The 15,924-nt window shown below is 54.2% G+C and overlaps 7 protein-coding genes across 7 annotated transcripts; 5 read left to right on the top strand and 2 right to left on the bottom strand.

Annotated features, from left to right (window-relative positions):
* Positions 1–346: 346 nt before the first annotated feature.
* NUU61_007970 (D-mandelate dehydrogenase-like dehydrogenase) lies at positions 347–1,631 on the top strand (the record flags this gene model as incomplete). The annotated part of the gene is made up of 5 exons (XM_056658495.1): positions 347–420; positions 475–689; positions 763–1,172; positions 1,229–1,483; positions 1,533–1,631. 5 exons carry the CDS (start codon positions 347–349, stop codon positions 1,629–1,631), a joined length of 1,053 nt encoding a protein of 350 aa, XP_056508788.1.
* Positions 1,632–1,958: 327 nt separating this feature from the next.
* NUU61_007969 (putative formin binding protein) lies at positions 1,959–2,899 on the top strand (the record flags this gene model as incomplete). Its single annotated transcript, XM_056658494.1, has 2 exons — positions 1,959–1,982; positions 2,069–2,899. The coding sequence occupies 2 exons, from the start codon at positions 1,959–1,961 to the stop codon at positions 2,897–2,899; spliced, it is 855 nt and encodes a 284-aa protein (XP_056508787.1).
* A 1,631-nt stretch (positions 2,900–4,530) lies between these two features.
* On the top strand, positions 4,531–7,003 carry NUU61_007968 (putative C6 finger domain protein; the record flags this gene model as incomplete). The annotated part of the gene is made up of 3 exons (XM_056658493.1): positions 4,531–5,511; positions 5,666–6,053; positions 6,141–7,003. The coding sequence occupies 3 exons, from the start codon at positions 4,531–4,533 to the stop codon at positions 7,001–7,003; spliced, it is 2,232 nt and encodes a 743-aa protein (XP_056508786.1).
* A 497-nt stretch (positions 7,004–7,500) lies between these two features.
* On the bottom strand, positions 7,501–9,574 carry NUU61_007967 (uncharacterized protein; the record flags this gene model as incomplete). The annotated part of the gene is made up of 4 exons (XM_056658492.1): positions 7,501–8,676; positions 8,732–8,822; positions 8,889–9,339; positions 9,406–9,574. The coding sequence occupies 4 exons, from the start codon at positions 9,572–9,574 to the stop codon at positions 7,501–7,503; spliced, it is 1,887 nt and encodes a 628-aa protein (XP_056508785.1).
* A 163-nt stretch (positions 9,575–9,737) lies between these two features.
* NUU61_007966 (spliceosome assembly protein PRP11) lies at positions 9,738–10,526 on the top strand (the record flags this gene model as incomplete). Its single annotated transcript, XM_056658491.1, has 2 exons — positions 9,738–9,749; positions 9,831–10,526. The coding sequence occupies 2 exons, from the start codon at positions 9,738–9,740 to the stop codon at positions 10,524–10,526; spliced, it is 708 nt and encodes a 235-aa protein (XP_056508784.1).
* Positions 10,527–11,231: 705 nt separating this feature from the next.
* NUU61_007965 (serine/threonine protein kinase CBK1) lies at positions 11,232–13,393 on the bottom strand (the record flags this gene model as incomplete). The annotated part of the gene is made up of 4 exons (XM_056658490.1): positions 11,232–11,544; positions 11,603–12,079; positions 12,183–12,686; positions 12,783–13,393. 4 exons carry the CDS (start codon positions 13,391–13,393, stop codon positions 11,232–11,234), a joined length of 1,905 nt encoding a protein of 634 aa, XP_056508783.1.
* Positions 13,394–14,105: 712 nt separating this feature from the next.
* NUU61_007964 (Tim22-complex subunit TIM54) lies at positions 14,106–15,657 on the top strand (the record flags this gene model as incomplete). The annotated part of the gene is made up of 2 exons (XM_056658489.1): positions 14,106–14,196; positions 14,264–15,657. The coding sequence occupies 2 exons, from the start codon at positions 14,106–14,108 to the stop codon at positions 15,655–15,657; spliced, it is 1,485 nt and encodes a 494-aa protein (XP_056508782.1).
* Positions 15,658–15,924: the final 267 nt, after the last annotated feature.

Raw genomic sequence — 15,924 nt, 5'->3', positions numbered from 1 at the left:
CCACTATCTCTTCGCAAGTACCGCCCCGGATGGCATCCCACGCATGCGGGGAGCTTCCCGATAAACGCAGCGTGGGGCTCAGGTTTCTCGGCCGACGTTGCGAAGGCGTTATGACTCTTCAGGGCAGGACTGTTGCGTCTTCTTTCTTCCGCATCTTCTCTCCGGCTGCACTCAATTCTTTGGGGATCACCACTCGCGCCCGGCCATTCGCAGATTCTCTGGGTTACTTCGGACATCGCCGTCGGACCCCTCACTCTTCTTATCGGTGGGAACGAAAAAGCGCTGCCCTCTTGCTCCCTCAACTGACAGCACTGCATACAGAATCCCATCCTGTCGTTGGTTCACGATGAGCTCCGGAAGTGCTAAGCCCAAGATTCTCCTCCTGGGGGATATCGACCAGTGCGTTGACCCCACCAATTCGTGACTGAACCTCCCGCGCGGGATACAAAATTGACCCATTGATCTGTCCTACAGCGCACACCAATCCTGGAATGCACTGGGTGAGCTGGGAGAACTGGTTAAGCCCACGGCAACCAACCGCGCCGAGTTCCTCCAAGAATGCCAAAGCGGGAAATTCGAGGGCGCTGTCGCGGCTTACCGCACCTTCTTTTCCGTCAAGATCACTGGGCTGGTGGACGAAGAGATTGTGAATGCGCTGCCCAACTCGCTGAAATACCTTGCGCACTGCGGTATGACCTGATTTCCCGACTGGTAGTCGTTTCGGGGGGTTGTCGCATTAACTCAATTGTGATATCGTGACAGGTGCCGGGTATGACCAGGTCGATGTTCATGCATGCAGCGCGCGCAACCCTCCAATTCGGGTGTCCAATGTCCCAACTGCGGTGGATGATGCCACAGCTGATGTGAACATGTTTCTGATTATCGGCGCACTGCGCAACTTCAACACGGGCATGCATGCTCTTCGTGAAGGGAAATGGCGCGGTCAGCCGGCACCACCTCTCGGCCACGATCCTCAAGGAAAGGTCCTCGGTATTTTGGGTATGGGTGGTATTGGACGCAACCTGAAGAAAAAGGCCGAGGCTTTTGGGATGAAGGTCATTTACCACAACCGCCGCGAGCTGAATGAGGAGCTTGCCGCTGGGGCACAGTATGTTTCCTTCGACGAGCTCTTGTCGACCAGTGATGTGATCAGCTTGAACCTGCCATTGAACGTGAGTATAGTTTTATCATTCTTCCGTCGCACAGTGTCGCCAAAGAACTTTACGAGGCTGACCGATTCAAGAAAAACACCCGCCATATTATCAGCAAGGCCGAATTCGCCAAGATGAAGAATGGCGTGGTCGTGGTGAACACTGCTCGCGGCGCCGTCATTGACGAAGCGGCCTTGGTCGACGCCTTGGACAGTGGCAAGGTGTTCTCCGCTGGCTTGGACGTGTTTGAGGAAGAGCCTAAAATCCACCCGGGACTGGTGCGCAACACGAATGTCATCCTGGTTCCTCATATGGGCACTTGGACCAAGGAGGTGAGTTAATGGCCTTTGTAACTCAGAGGCATAAAGCTGACTTGTATAGACGCAAACTGCTATGGAGGAATGGGCCATTGAAAACATTCGCCTAGCTTTGGCGGGTGGTAAGCTCAAGAGCCCTGTTCCTGAACAGGCTGGTCTGTAACGGTGATTGTCTATATGAGTGTTTCCTTGCCTTGTCATATAGATCCTCGGTTTCTGTATAGATTGTCGCAATGTATTCGAGACGAGTCCTCGTGTTTGTAATCTCTAGTCTTACTGCAGCTTATTTCCCCCTTTTCCCCTGCATATTTTTAAGAGCATTCTTCATCCTCAATTTTGTAACAATTTTTGAAAGAAGAACGGTTGAATATAGCACTCGCAAGGCGAGGTGGTGGCGAGCTGCTTTGGGACTAGGCCGATCGCGCAGCTTGCGTCTTATCGCTTCAGCGACCCAACCACCCGGTCACTTTGCACTCGAAGCTACGCCACCATGGCCGAATATTGGAAATCAGCAGTAAGTTGCGGGACATGAAATCTTGTCTAAATGTTTTGTCTATACTGACCGTCGTCTAGCCTCGATTCTGGTGCAAACAATGCAAGATATTCATTCGCGACACGCCCTTCGAAAAGAGCCAGCACGAAGCAAGCGCAAAACACCAATCCAGCCTCAAGCGATTCCTCCGAGACATCCACAAGGGCAACGAAATCCAACAGAAAGAAGCACAGCGAGCCAAAAGCGAAGTTGAGCGATTGCGACAGACCGTCGCCGGCGGGTCCTCCGCGGCAGACAAGACCGGCGGCGATGTCGTGTCCCAGAAACGCACTACGGTGCCGGCCCCGAAGCCTGCCGAACGAACTGCCAGCATAGAGGACAGGAAGAAACAGATGGCGCAGCTGGCCGAGATGGGTATTGCCATCCCCCAGAAATACCGCGCCGACATGGCCTTGGCTGGGGACTGGCAGACCATGTCCGAGACCAAGATTGAATCGCAGGACGCGGAGGACATGAAGGCATCTACCGAGTCGGTCGGAGTTCGCAAGCGCAAGCATGAGGGTGGCGATGAGGATGTCGAGCATGCGCTTGGGCCGCTTGTGAGCAAGGGCTGGGGGTCGACGACCAAAGTATATCCCGGTGCGCAGGATGATGCGGATCTAGATGCCTTGCTTGTGTCTACTAAGGATATCAAGAAGACCAAAACCTCTACGCCTGCAGCTGAACCCGAAGACCAGAAACAAGAACCTGTCATCGCGGCAAAGAAAGAGGACGAGGCTGCTGGGCCCGGGGCTCCAGAGACAGAGCAATCAACCGACGCGAAAACTGAGGAGTCTGGTGAAACCCCTGCCCCTCCGGTTGCCGAGAAGCCAGAGATTGATGAACCTGCGCCCGAGGTTGTTTTCAAGAAGCGCAAGCCTAAGGTCATGAAGAAATGATCTGGGGTTGGAGGATGAGGTTCCTCTGTCAATCATCGCTACGATCTTTGCCCCTAAAACTATTTGGGCACAAATGACCGCGCCTACCTACATCTGGGGCCATCGGTGATCTTGACGATAGTCACATCCGCCGGCATGATGAAAAGGTGTTTCTCCACACCTTCGTTCTGCTCCCCAAGCACTCCCCAAGGGACTGAGTCGACAATATCTATCGATATGGTTTGCGGCAGCCAATTTAAGCTTAATTGGTACAAAGGCGATACCAGTCACCCAGGCCTTGTTCCATCGGGGTTCTATCTAATCTGTTCTGTCGGACCGGGTTTGTGACCTGGGATTTGAAGGGTTAGAATGCCTTCTATTATACAAGAATACCCCACTCAAGGTTTTTGTGATTTTTCAAGTTCATTTGGATTAAACATTTCGAGCTGGGATCAAAATTCTTCACGAGATATAGATCTAATTGTGTAGAGTATATGGGATGCAAAAGCACCGCCTAGCTAATCCTTCACACTTAAACACTAGATCATCAAATCGAAACAAACCATGGAATATAGACATAAATAAAAATAAAATAATCACGTTAGAGTGTGGTGTCGGACGGGAGTATCAAGTCGGCGTTGCGATAATTTTTTTTTTTTTTTTGGCATCCAAAGCGGAGAGTTTCTTCGCCGGAAAGGAAAGCTCCTTTGCTCCATCTTTCGCGCTCCTCGTCCTGACGGCCTTCCCCCACCCCAAGACCCTCTCAGCTTTGGGCAACTGGTGTTCCCTTGTGAGCTTCTTCTATCCAGAAATCCTTGGTGAGTGTGCCCCCTCCCAATTTGCAGAAGCCGTGATGCCTCCAGTCCTGCGAACCGCCTTATTCTCGAAATGCGCATTCCTCCTCCACTCGCCAGTGGCCCTTGGTCTCTCCTCAGCACCCCGTTCAGAATTCTTGCTATCGAGAGAGGCTTCTGTGGATTTGGCACGGCGCTCTCCTGCGAAACCAGCTTCAGCCTCGGTGGGAGTTGCGGGCGGAGATGGGTCGCAATTTTGAGGCCCTGTCATGAAGAAATGCGACAGCCACACAAACCTCGATCGATCAGCATGATACTGGGGAGATCGGGAGGAGGGGGAGTCATATCCTCCAGTGGGTGGTGAGCTGCAATTTAATCCAGTTGCGACCGACACTTTGTCGCAGGCACGGCCAAGTTCGTAGCTTGGATGCCATTGCATCTCCCATCCACTGCCCAAGGGCTCTGTGCGACGAGGGAGATTGCGCCTCTTTCAACACCCTCTGCCCTGATCATATACCTCCCCTTCTTCGAAAAGCGTTGGTTTTTGGTTCACAATGTACCTGCTTTGCAGTGGACACTGCTCGCTGGTCGGGTGCTGATCGGAAGAAAATCTTTGACTAACGCATCTTGAAGCCTACAGGTTACAAGGAATAAATGATTTATCCTCCTCAACTCGACCGACCTGGTGTGGTGTCTTTGCTCAGTGACAAACTGGATAGCCTTTGACCCGGATACTCGACCTCGCCCCGCCTCAGGCGCAGTCCTCAAAAAGTTGGCTGGGAGATTTGGCTCACGACCGTACTTTTTTTTTTTTTAACGAGAGAACCGCATTCCCTAGGAGCTTTTCTGGACTCGGAAATGAGCGAGCCAAAAGACCCGAGCGCTCCTCCTGGCGAGACCAACGTGCCCGCATCGAACGCGCCGGCTGTGGAGACGAGTCAACCTTCCGCACAACACGAGCAACCGGCAGGCGAAACAAATCAGCCCCCAGCGGAGTCAAGCAATGGACCGACGCAGACAAATGAGAGCCAAGCGCAGACAAGTCAGCCACCGAGCGCAGAGAGGCCCTCAGAAGGAACCCAAGAGTTTGCGCCAGCCCCCGGTGCGACTTTGCCGGCAATAGACCCGTCTATTCCGGCAATGGATACATCCCAGTCCCTGATGGAATCAACCCTGTCGTCTTTTGATTCAGCGCTCCCTTCGGTGGGCTCGTCTGCTGCCCCAGACCTGTCGCTTCCTGCAATTGATACGACTTTGCCCGACATGGACTCCTCGCTACCGGCCATCGGGACTGATATCCCGACTATGGACGAGTCGCATTCATTTGGCGACGAGGGCCAGATCGGTCACTCCGATTTTCATACCGGATCCGCAGACCCTGCAGGCCCTGGGCAGCCAGGGCCGGTGAATGGATCGGCCCAATATCAGCCGTCCAATGGCACGTATAACTATGCGCAAAGCCATGCTCCCGCGCAGCAAGCACCTTCTCAGCATCAGTTTCAGGCGCAGCCCCAGCAGCATTACCAGCAGCCGCAGCAGAATCTGGACATGTACCACAACCCCGCTGGCTTCTCGGACAACAATGTTCAGGGACAGCCAGGACAAGTGCCCCAGGCACCCATTGGGTCACCACTGCCCTCAAGCATGCCTCCAATGGCGTCTATGGGCCAGTATATGACCGGGTATCCCTCCAACGTTCAGCCGGGAATGAGTCCGAATGCGCAGATGCGGTACCAGTTGCCTGGGGATCCGAGCAAGATGATGTCGAGCAGACACAAAAAAGAAGTCAAGCGACGAACAAAAACTGGATGCTTGACGTGTCGTAAGCGAAGAATCAAGGTATGTGGTGCTCCGAGGTCGCGGGGCGGAGCGCCTCGCTTGTGCCCGCAAACCCCGCCATTGATTTTGCTTCGCACCGAACCCAACTGTGGGCGATTGCGCCTTTTCCCTCAATTTTTTCTTTTATTTTTGACAATGATCTAACTTCTTTCAGTGCGACGAAGGGCATCCGGTCTGCAGAAATTGTGTCAAGAGCAAACGTGAATGTTTAGGCTACGATCCTGTGTTCCGCCCTCAGGCATCCGCCCCATCAGCCATCCAACCTGCTCCTAATCCTCCTCCGTCGCTTGTCGTTAATCCCCAAGGCCCTCCTCCTCCTCCTTCGACACCCTCGTATCCCTCTGCACCCCCTGGGTACATGCCCGCGACGTCTCAACCATTTGCGCCCTCACTTCATTCCGAATCGCCTAGCACCTCCACTGATCAGCACGAACACGGAGCTACTGTTGATCCTTCTTTGGGAGCTCAAAATTCCCCTACCGTCGCGAATATGCAGAACACAGGCGGCGCACGACCGCAGGGCACTGAGCCTACCTACAAAGGTGTGTTGCTTGCCCCTTGTTTTGGCTCATGTCGCAACTAGGAATTTAGGACAATCGCTAACAAATACCTCTTTTGTTTTTTTTTAGCAAAAAACCTTCATATGAACGACCTTGTCGCTTTGAGGGGTATCGCACCACCCCCACATCATCATGTCGGAACCCTCCCGCCTGGTCGCCTGGAGGAAATCCAAGCCGTCTTCCTGGCCACATATGCTCCCGCAATGGACAAATTCTTGGAGGTGCGATGGTACTCAGAGAAAGCTCTATCTGTTCTCATGGCAGACTCGCAACTTATGGCGGACTATTCGGCATTGATTGATGCGTTCAACGAATGGAATCTCCAGGATGGCGAAACCGTTGCACGCCTGGAGAGCTTCGAAGCGTCGCTCATCTGGAGGAGCATGATCCTCTGTCGCAAGGTCCCGAATGCAGAGAATGGACAGCATGGAGAAGACTGGAATTTACTCGCCACTTGGACTCGCCTGAACGTGATCGAAGCCCTGCTCACCTGGAACTACCTGGACGAGAACCCGCTATCGCAAGCGGTGCGCATGGATGCAGCCAACCCTCCGAACCCTCCAGATCAATTCATGTCCCGGCAGCTGGATTTCTGGGACTCGCTCGGCGAGTTTCTCACGTTGCATGATAACGAGGCCAGCTCGGCCAAGCAGATTGACGACGCACTCTCCCGCTGCCGCCAACTGCTGGATACTTACGAAAACCGCGACATCATCTACTCCATTGCCATCGCGCGCCACCTGGGCCAGCGCTGGGCTGACTTCCCCAACAACTTACCCAAGGTCGGATCGACCAACGAGAAGGAGGCCGGCACCAAACTGTTCGTCGCACAGAAGTTCCTTGAAGAAGAAGCCGAGGGTAAGGGTACCACGCAGATCTACAAGCGTGTCTGCTGCATGGCCGTTCGCTCATGGTGGATCGCCCGCGAGTAAAACAGCTGTTGGCTGAAATTGCGCGGGCGATTTGATCTCACCACTGCGGGGGATCTCCAGAACGTTTTCCATTCTTATTGTTTCGTACTCGACTTCCAAAAGCATCATGGTTCAGGAGTTATGTTTGCGTTTTGTGTTGTTTCTTGTGTTTCATTAATGCTCTCTTGTTTCTACTGGGGTTCGGGGGTCTGGGCAGTGAGCGAGCAAAAACACCACGGCGTTTGGACCTTTTCTCTTTCTCCCCTTGGGACGAGTGGACCGCCACTCGACTCCTCCTGTGTGCATATTTCCCCCTCCTTTCCCCTTGTCTGCAATGTTTTCTTGTGGGAGTTCCATACCCCTGCCGAAGATAGGTGTTGATAGCTTGAACAAACCGGATGATACCTTTTTATGTGCCAATGAAGACTGCTACTATGTACACCTTTGAAGATATGCACCCGATCGTAAAAAATACCAAGACTGCGAGTTCGGTGGCAGTTTATTTAATGCATTGTACCTCAGACTTCGACCCGGATCTTCATCTCCCCCGTTTCACCCTGGAACAAAAACCCAATATCCCGCGTCGAATCGACCAGCTCGACCTCCCTCCGCACGAATCGGCTGGTGTCTATGGAATTGTCAGCGGTGGCGGAGACCGAGACATCGAGCTGGGGGTGGCTGGTTTCGTCCTCGCTGTCATCGTCCCCGTCGATTCCAGCGTCTGCAACATTCTCCTTCTCCACGGGATCCCACTCGTTGGTCTCCCAGAATAACCTGAACCCATAGGGCCGTAGCCCGAAGAGTCGTGAGACAAGGGCTTTCACCTGGTACGTATCAAAGGAAGAAGGGATATCTTTGACGCAAACGTGGGGTCTGGAAGACTCTTGAGGATGCTGCTGGTGATCTCCGGGTGGAGTTGTTGAAGACGATGACGAGACGGGGGAATAAAACGCCATTTTGACGAGCCGTGCCGCCACGGATCGGGGATGGATGGTCCTCGCGCCGGAGGAGTCTGCAACCACCGCTCGGGCGATACTAGGCTCGCCGTACTGTTCGCACAGCTCCTTGTAGCGCGGATGTGCGGCTAATATGCGTGGCTCATCTGCTGCAGAGGTGGCGGAGAGTTCCTTGCCAATAAGGGAGAGGTAGTACATCTCGGCGTTGGCGCGGTCCTGCGGCGAGATGGTGCTGAAGTTGAGGGTGCGGAGAGTAGGTGGAAGGCGGGAGAGGGTTAGCATGAAGGCTTCGTCGACGGTCATGGGCTTGGAGGACGTCATGATTGATGTTGCGGCTGCGATGGATGGCGGGAGCGGTGGCTGATCGTATAGGGGGTTTCCGGAGATGCGGAGAGAGGCCAGGCCTGGAAACAAGGCTGAGAGATGGTTGAGAAAGTTCCATGCGGCGATGTTGTTGCGGGAGAGGTCGAGCGAGCGTAGAATGGTTGGGAAGTGGAAGTCCGGGACAGCGGTGTTGGTATCATGGTGAAGTTTAGTGACGCAGTTCCCGCGGAGGGAGAGATGCGTGAGCTTTGGAAGTGCGGCGAGATGCCGGAGTGCTGAGAGTGAGCTTATCTCGTTATATTCAAGGGTTAGTGAGGTGATGGTGTCAGGGAGTGGACGGGAGGTCTCGGTGAGCTGGTTGGCGGATGCTGTGAGGGAAGTGAGTGCTGGAAATCGCGAGCTCACTGCAGCGATCTATTGTATGTCAGTTGAAAGCAATTCCGTAAGACCGGCTGTAGCAGTCACATACTTCGTCCCAGGTCAGAAGCGTGTCTTCCAAATGGAGTTCGGTGATGTTTTCAAAGGTCAGGTCCTCTTCCAAAGGTTGAAATCGGTTCCCACTACAATTCCCAGTCAGCCTCATCCAGGTTGAGATATATCAAATGAGATATAAAGCAAAAATTCACTTCAGTTTCAATCGCTTCAGTTGTTTCAGCTGGTTGCAAATCTCCCACACATCGCGCCACCGACTGAGCAGGTTTCGACTGAGATCCAACTCTATGATCTTGGGACAAGTTGCCTGGATCTGTTGGGCCGACTCAAGGAGTGAGTCTTCTGTCTGATCATAGGATGAATTTACGCCAACAATGCGTAGTTCATCGAGCAAGACGATGCGCAGCTCCTCGAGCTCGGCGAGCTGTTTCCGGATCTTGTCGAAGCCAACCTCTTCAACGACTTTGCCGCTGATCTCAATGGCTGTTTTCTGATTTACGCCTCCTTCTGATGAGGCCTTTCGAGCAAGTTCCTGCTCAAATTCAGAGGCGTACTTCTCGCGCAGTGCCTCAAGGAAGCTCCGCGGGGGATCTGATGGCCGAGAGGGGCGCACGAACGATCCCGCCGTTGGCTGAGTACTTCTGCCTGTAAGCGGTGTCAGTGATGTGTTATACAGCCATAGATTAGAGACTTGAGAAAGTATCTGCGTACAGGTGAAATACCGGACACCGTTATGCTCCCCCGAGTGCTTGCCGCGGGTTGGGTCGTCCCATTCGACGCCTAGCCAGTCGCCGGTGGTGCCCTGGACGCCGCCAACATAGCGGACGGTACACAAATTGTCGTCAAACGACCGGCGCTGTCCAACAGTCGCAGTACACATGGCTCTCTAGATTGTAGCAATTATTCCAGGGAAATGTAGTTGCGTCTTGGAGACCGCCTAAACGGCCTGATATACGCTGACATAAGCCAACGTCGACCTTCCAGAAACTCATTGAGGCTTCGGCTTCAACTTCGCCTTTTCCTTTCTCCCAGCATCAAGCATCATGGATTACCAGGTACGTCGTGACCGTCATTTGGAATATAACCCGAAAAGGGGGTGTAGCCCTTTTTTACTACATGATGCTAACTAAGAGTAGAATCGCGCAGGCTCCAAATTCGGCGGCGGCGGTGTCGCCTCGCACTCGGCCACCAACGCCGACCGGCGCGAGCGACTGCGCAAGCTCGCGCTGGAAACGATCGACCTCGACAAGGATCCCTACTTCTTCAAGAATCATGTGGGCAGCTTCGAATGCCGACTGTGCCTGACAGTGCACCAGAACGACGGATCATACCTGGCACATACGCAAGGACGCAAGCACCAAACGAACCTGGCGCGTCGCGCAGCGCGCGAGCAGCGCGAGGGCAAGGGCCAGGACCCGTCGTCGCTTCCAGGCGCCATGGGCGTGCAGGTCAAGAAGCAGACGATCAAGATTGGGCGGCCCGGCTACAAGATCACCAAAGTGCGGGACCCGCTCACGCGCCAGATGGGTCTCCTCTTCCAACTGCAGTACCAGGAAATCACCCCCGGCGTGCTGCCGCGCGTGCGCTTTATGTCTGCGTTCGAGCAGAAGGTCGAGGATCCCGACAAGAACTTTCAGTACCTAGTTGTCGCGGCTGAGCCCTACCAGAGCTGTTCGTTTAAGCTCCAGGCGCGCGAGATCGACCGCCGCGAGGGCCGGTATTGGACCTGGTTTGATGAGGATAGCAAGGAGTTTTGGGTCCAGATCATGTTCAAGACGGAGCGCGAGGAGCGCTTCAGTGGTGTGCCCGGTCTGGCGCCTCTACGGACTTGATGTTTCGTTTCTTTTCTTTTGTCATCTTGTGATATGCACCAAAATAAGCAGTTTGCTCGGGTGGGAAATCGGGACTTGGGCGTTTCGGGCTTCGCTTCATGTTTATATCATTTCTTCAGCGGTGGCTCATTCCCACAGATGTGAAATCCGGCCGCTATTTTCAGTGGCGATAGCATTCTTACTTCCCTTTCTTAGCTGGCGCAGTAAAATACGCACCTACGGTGCTGGGCTAACACTCCTACGAACATCTACACAGTAGAATGATCATAGACCAGAGCATCGTGGATTCATCGCACATAGAAGGCAACCCATAGTCATCAGTCTATGCCGGTGCTATGTCACATTCGTTAAGAACATCCAATGAGCCATGATACGAGATCTGTGATGAAAATTGGCCCTTTTCGACCAGAAACCTCCCCGGGGAATGTGACGATAGATGGTGTATCGTCTCCTGAGAAAAATGCAGGACGTTAGATATCAACAAGGGAAACCAAAGATGGCGTTCGGGGTCATGATCAGGAAAACAATATCGCGCTGATATGCTGGACAAATTCGTAGCGAGAGAGGAAAGGAAAACAACCGAGCATCATCGAGGCCGGCATGACCATGGAAGCAAGCCCAGCCTGCGTTCCAAAAACAAAGAAACTTCACCATGTGTATCGATACAGAAACCAATGGCGGAGTCTCGAAGAAGAGCAACGAGGCTTAACTGCCCTGGAAGGCATTGAAAGCCTTGTAGGTGTATCCGATGAAAGGCAGGCTCATCTCGGCTTCCTGGGCATCTGGCATGGCACGGGCCTGGGCACGGTGAATGGCGCTGGTGTCTTCCTGAGGGATCTCGTCGATAGGGAAGTACGACACATCAATGTTCGAGCTGAGACGCGGTTCGAAGGGCGCACGAATGTTCCGCAACTGCTCCCACACCACGCCGCGGAAGAACGGGTGGTTCTTGATCTGCGTCGCACCACCATGCTGACCTCCATCGCTGCCGATACGGTGCTCCGGGTCGCAGAGGAAACTGAAGAATCCAGTCAGCTTTTCTTGCTTGATTGTCAGTGGGAGCAAACAAGTCTTACCTCCGGATCAGCGACTCGGATTCACGCGAGAGGATGAGCTCATCAGGGAAGTACAGGCAGTCTCGCCAGTTCACAATCTTCCGGTAAGTGTCGGTAGTATCCTCGGCACAGAATGGAGGCCAGCCCACGAGACATTCGAACATGATGGCACCCACAGACCACCAATCGCACAAGTAGGTATACCCTTGGCCATTGAAGATCTCAGGCGCAATGTAATCAGGAGTACCGACGGTCGAGTACGCCATGGCGCGGCGAGACTTCCTCCACGTATTGATCTGCCCACGGTTCGACACAGTCAAGTTGATGGCATCGTTGAAGTACCCCGAGTTGCGATTTCGGTCCTTTGACGTCGAGTTCTTAAGGAGGTTCTGGTAATACGCGTTGTCGTGGGTCTTCTTGCCTCCGGTCGACAGACCGAAGTCAGTGAGCTTGACATGGCCACCGCGGTCAAGGAGAATATTATCAGGTTTGATGTCCCTGAGAGATTTGTCAGTATGGGTCTCCATCAAACACGGGTACAACCGCACACTGCAGAAACGCAGCGTGGCAAATCCCGTCAGTCGACCGTCTTCAAACTTACCGATGCAGGAAGCCAAGCTTGTGGACAGCCTCTATTGCCATCACCACCTCGGCCATGTAAAAGCGCGTAATGTCCTCGGAGAAGATTTCATACTTGATCAGCATGGTCATCAGGTCGCCACCAGGCAAAAACTCCATCAGCAGGTAAAGGTACGCAGTGTCCTGGAACGAAGCGTGCAACTTCACCAGCCATGGGTTGTCCTTGGAATCCGCCAAAATATCTCTTTCGGCACGGACGTGGGCCAGCTGGTCCTTCTTGAACATCTCCGTCTTGATTAGAGACTTGAGGGCGTAGATCTTGCCATCAGTCTTGCGTTGCACGAGCTTGACCTCACCAAAAGCACCCTTTCCGATAATCTTGATTGTCTGGAAGTTTTGCGGGGTCTCTTTGGTCCGGAGGAATCGAAGGAAATCTGACTCCCTTTTTGCGATCGCATCGGCATCACGATGCTTTTTGTCCAGAGAAACACTCGGCTCCCGCAGCGTCTTATCAAGATCCACGGATCTATAAGAGAAAGACCATCAATGTCAGAGAACATCAAAACAAGGCTCTGGGAAGATGGGGGGACAAAAAACAATGGGAAAGGAAAGGAAAACTCACCGCATGTTGCGATCACGAGCCCGCTCGATGTTCTCGTGGAAGAAAACCGTTACGAGTTCCTTTGCCGCCTTGCCTCGCTTGTGCACGTTCTCCGAGTAGCGGTCAGGGAGTCGCTGAAGCTCCTCATTCTCCGACGGGGGGCGAGGGCTGCGCGGTACCGGAGGAGCCAAGTGTGCCGCCTGGGCTTGTCCTTGAGCGGGCGAGCCACCAGCCGTGCGAGGCCGCTGAGCCGGGGAATTCGCCCGACCAAAAAATCCCCCGCGACTCGCATTGAGGTCCTGGTTGGAAAATTGCTGGATCAAACCGTTGGTGCCGTCGTTGGCGTAGCCCACGCGGTTTTGGTAGGCAGGCTGGGGCGATTGCAAGGCCTGCTGCTGCGCATACTGTTGCTGCTGAGCATACTGCGCCTGGGGCGAGTACGGATGGGGCACGAAGTACCCAGGGGAGTAGGCCGGGTTGGACGGATCGACATAATCCTGAGCCCCCTGAGTCTGATAGATGGGCTGCGGGAATGCGGAGGGGGTGGTGGGATAGGCGCGGTTGTTGGCCGCATTGTAGTTGCGGTCATTGTAGCCGTAATTCATGTTGTACCGATTGTTGTTGGGGTCCATCTTGCAGACTTGGCCCCGAGTCTCGATGGGAATAAACGAGGGAATGGAGGGGGAGAGAGAAAAGGAGAAGAGAGAAGGCGGGGAGAAGGCGAAAGGAGCGGTGGCTCAGGAGAGTCCACCCGCCCCCAGTATAAGTTGGAGGGGCTTTTTACGAGGCGATTTGAGACTGTCTCGACTTCTTTTCCTCTAAAAATCTACTGATTGAGAAGTCCAAATAATTACAAAATACTCGATCAAGTTATTTCTGCAATTGCAACTCCAAAACCACGCCACTATTGTACCCGAGAGTGCTGTGGCCCCGATGTCAGTGCAACATATGCCTTGAGGAAGACAATCTCCAGGCTCTCAGACCAAAGACAGGGGGAGGGGCATGGAGCATGCCGGGTTGTCATCCCCGTCAGGCACTCGGATCCTGGTCATCGCGCATAACCCTATGTCCGTAGAGACGAACGAGCTCGGGTGGGTTCCCATCGGGCATAACACAAGATATGCACTGGCAAGAAGATGAGTGTAGCGATTAATCTAAAAAGGAAGCATTTCTATACAATAACACCAAAGAACTCTTCTGTCGAAGACCACGAAAGATTGCAGTTTTTTTTTTTGTTTGCGCAGTAGATGATATCACGTGCCCTGGCGGATCAACATGGCGCCGACCTGGACTTTTTTAATCTGGCAGAAACACCGAATATCCATCGCAGCTCGATAACTCCCAATGGCGGATTCCTCCAGTTCAGCTGCGGCTGCCGGCCCTGGCCAGCCTCAGGCGGCGCCAAAGCCGTCCAACCCGGCCTTCAGAATGCTTGGTATGCCAGTCCGACATGCTCTCGAGTTCGAGAACCCTCATTGCTAAACCATGGATTCAACAAACAGGAATGCCCAATTTCCGATTCAGACTGCCGTCCCGAAACTGGATGATCTTCCTCACCATAACAGGCTCCTTTATGGGGGCTCTGGTCTATGACCGACGTGAGAAGCGACGCGCGCAACAGAAATGGTCGGAGCTCGTGGCCCATCTCTCGAAAGAGTCCCTGCCCGTGGAGCAGATGCGCCGGAGGCTGACCGTCTACCTGGCTGCGCCTCCCGGCGATGGGCTGCGGGTAGCTCGCGACCACTTCAAGGAATACGTCAAGCCCATCCTGGTGGCGGCGGCGCTGGATTATACAGTGGTGGAAGGACGACGGGAGGGTGAGGTGCGCGCCAGTCTGGCGGAGAAGATCCGCAAGTGGAGGCGCAAGTCTGGCGAGCCGAGCACAGTAGTGGAAGAGATGGGTGTCGAGGAGGTTGTGGCCCAGACGCGGCAGCACATCGGGGTTTATGACGAGCCCGGTCCCAAGGGCGACTTGGTGATCGGCCGCCATACCTGGAAGGAATACATTCGAGGCTTGCATGAAGGCTGGCTCGGCCCCTTGGACCCTCCGCCTCCGCCACCGGCCCCTGCTGCCCCGGAAGAGATCCCGTCGATCGCTGCGTCGGAGGGAGCAGAAGGAGCAGGCGCGGACAATGCGGCCGGCAACCTTGAGCCGACTGAGAAACCAGAAGACACCCCCGAGCAGAAGACGGAGGACAAAAAGGAAACCGAAGAAAAGGAAAAGCCATCTAAGCCGGCCGGTCCCACTCCCTCATACATTACACCCGCCGAATACTCGTCTGCTCATCTCCCTCTTTCTCTCCCCTCGTCCTTCGACAGCTCCGTCCCCATTGAATTCCCGCACCTCCTTGGATTCCTGAACACCCCGATCCGAATCTACCGCTACCTTACACAACGCCGCGTCGCCGACAGTGTCGGCCGCGAAGTCGCCGGGATCGTCCTGGCCGCGAACTCGCGACCCTACCGTGACGATTCCTTCAGCGCCGACTCCGAACCCAGCGGAGCCAGCGTTGACCCGACCCCATCGCCCGATAGCAGCTTTGCCGACCTCTCGCCTCGCAACCTTGAGCAGCAAAGTGTTTTGGAAGACGCAGAAAAGGAATGGCACAAGTCCGTGCACAAGCGAGACGAGGACGACAAGGAGCGCGAGTGGCTCGATGACATTGTGCTCGACCGTCGCATCGCCTCGCGCATGCAACGCTCCGTCCTCTCGGAGGACGACGAGGCCCGGTCTCAGCGCATCGCTGAGCAGAAGGAGTACATCCTGGGCGAGGAGCGACCGGCTCCCGTTCCCTTCTGGCAGCGCATGTGGATCAAGTATGGGTACGGTGATGACGAGGAGACTCTCAAGCGGAAGCCCATTCTGGGTAACATCGATGGAGAGGATGGCGAGTAAGTCTTCAGAGACTGTCTTGGTGCATGGGCCTGCATTTGGGTCATAATCTAGATCCCCGTGTTGTTTTGCATACCTTCCCTCTCTTCAGCTTGTATATTAGAGGCGCTTTTGGTTCTACTCCCCAGGAATGTACATGACAAAATCCGTTAAAATCTACTTCAGCTAGTAAAATCCTCCCGGGGGGGGGGGGGGGGGGGCTTTGTCTTAAGAAACAAGTAGCCATGCCAGGCTTGCAGCTCTCATCAGATCATCAATACTGATACAATT

The sequence above is a fragment of the Penicillium alfredii genome (genome assembly GCF_028826965.1).
Source record: "Penicillium alfredii strain IBT 34128 chromosome Unknown utg000010l_segment0_segment0, whole genome shotgun sequence".
Taxonomy (NCBI): Eukaryota; Fungi; Ascomycota; class Eurotiomycetes; order Eurotiales; family Aspergillaceae; genus Penicillium; species Penicillium alfredii.
The sequence above is the reverse complement of the archived record's forward strand: the minus strand, read 5'-3'. Positions and strand labels throughout refer to the sequence as shown.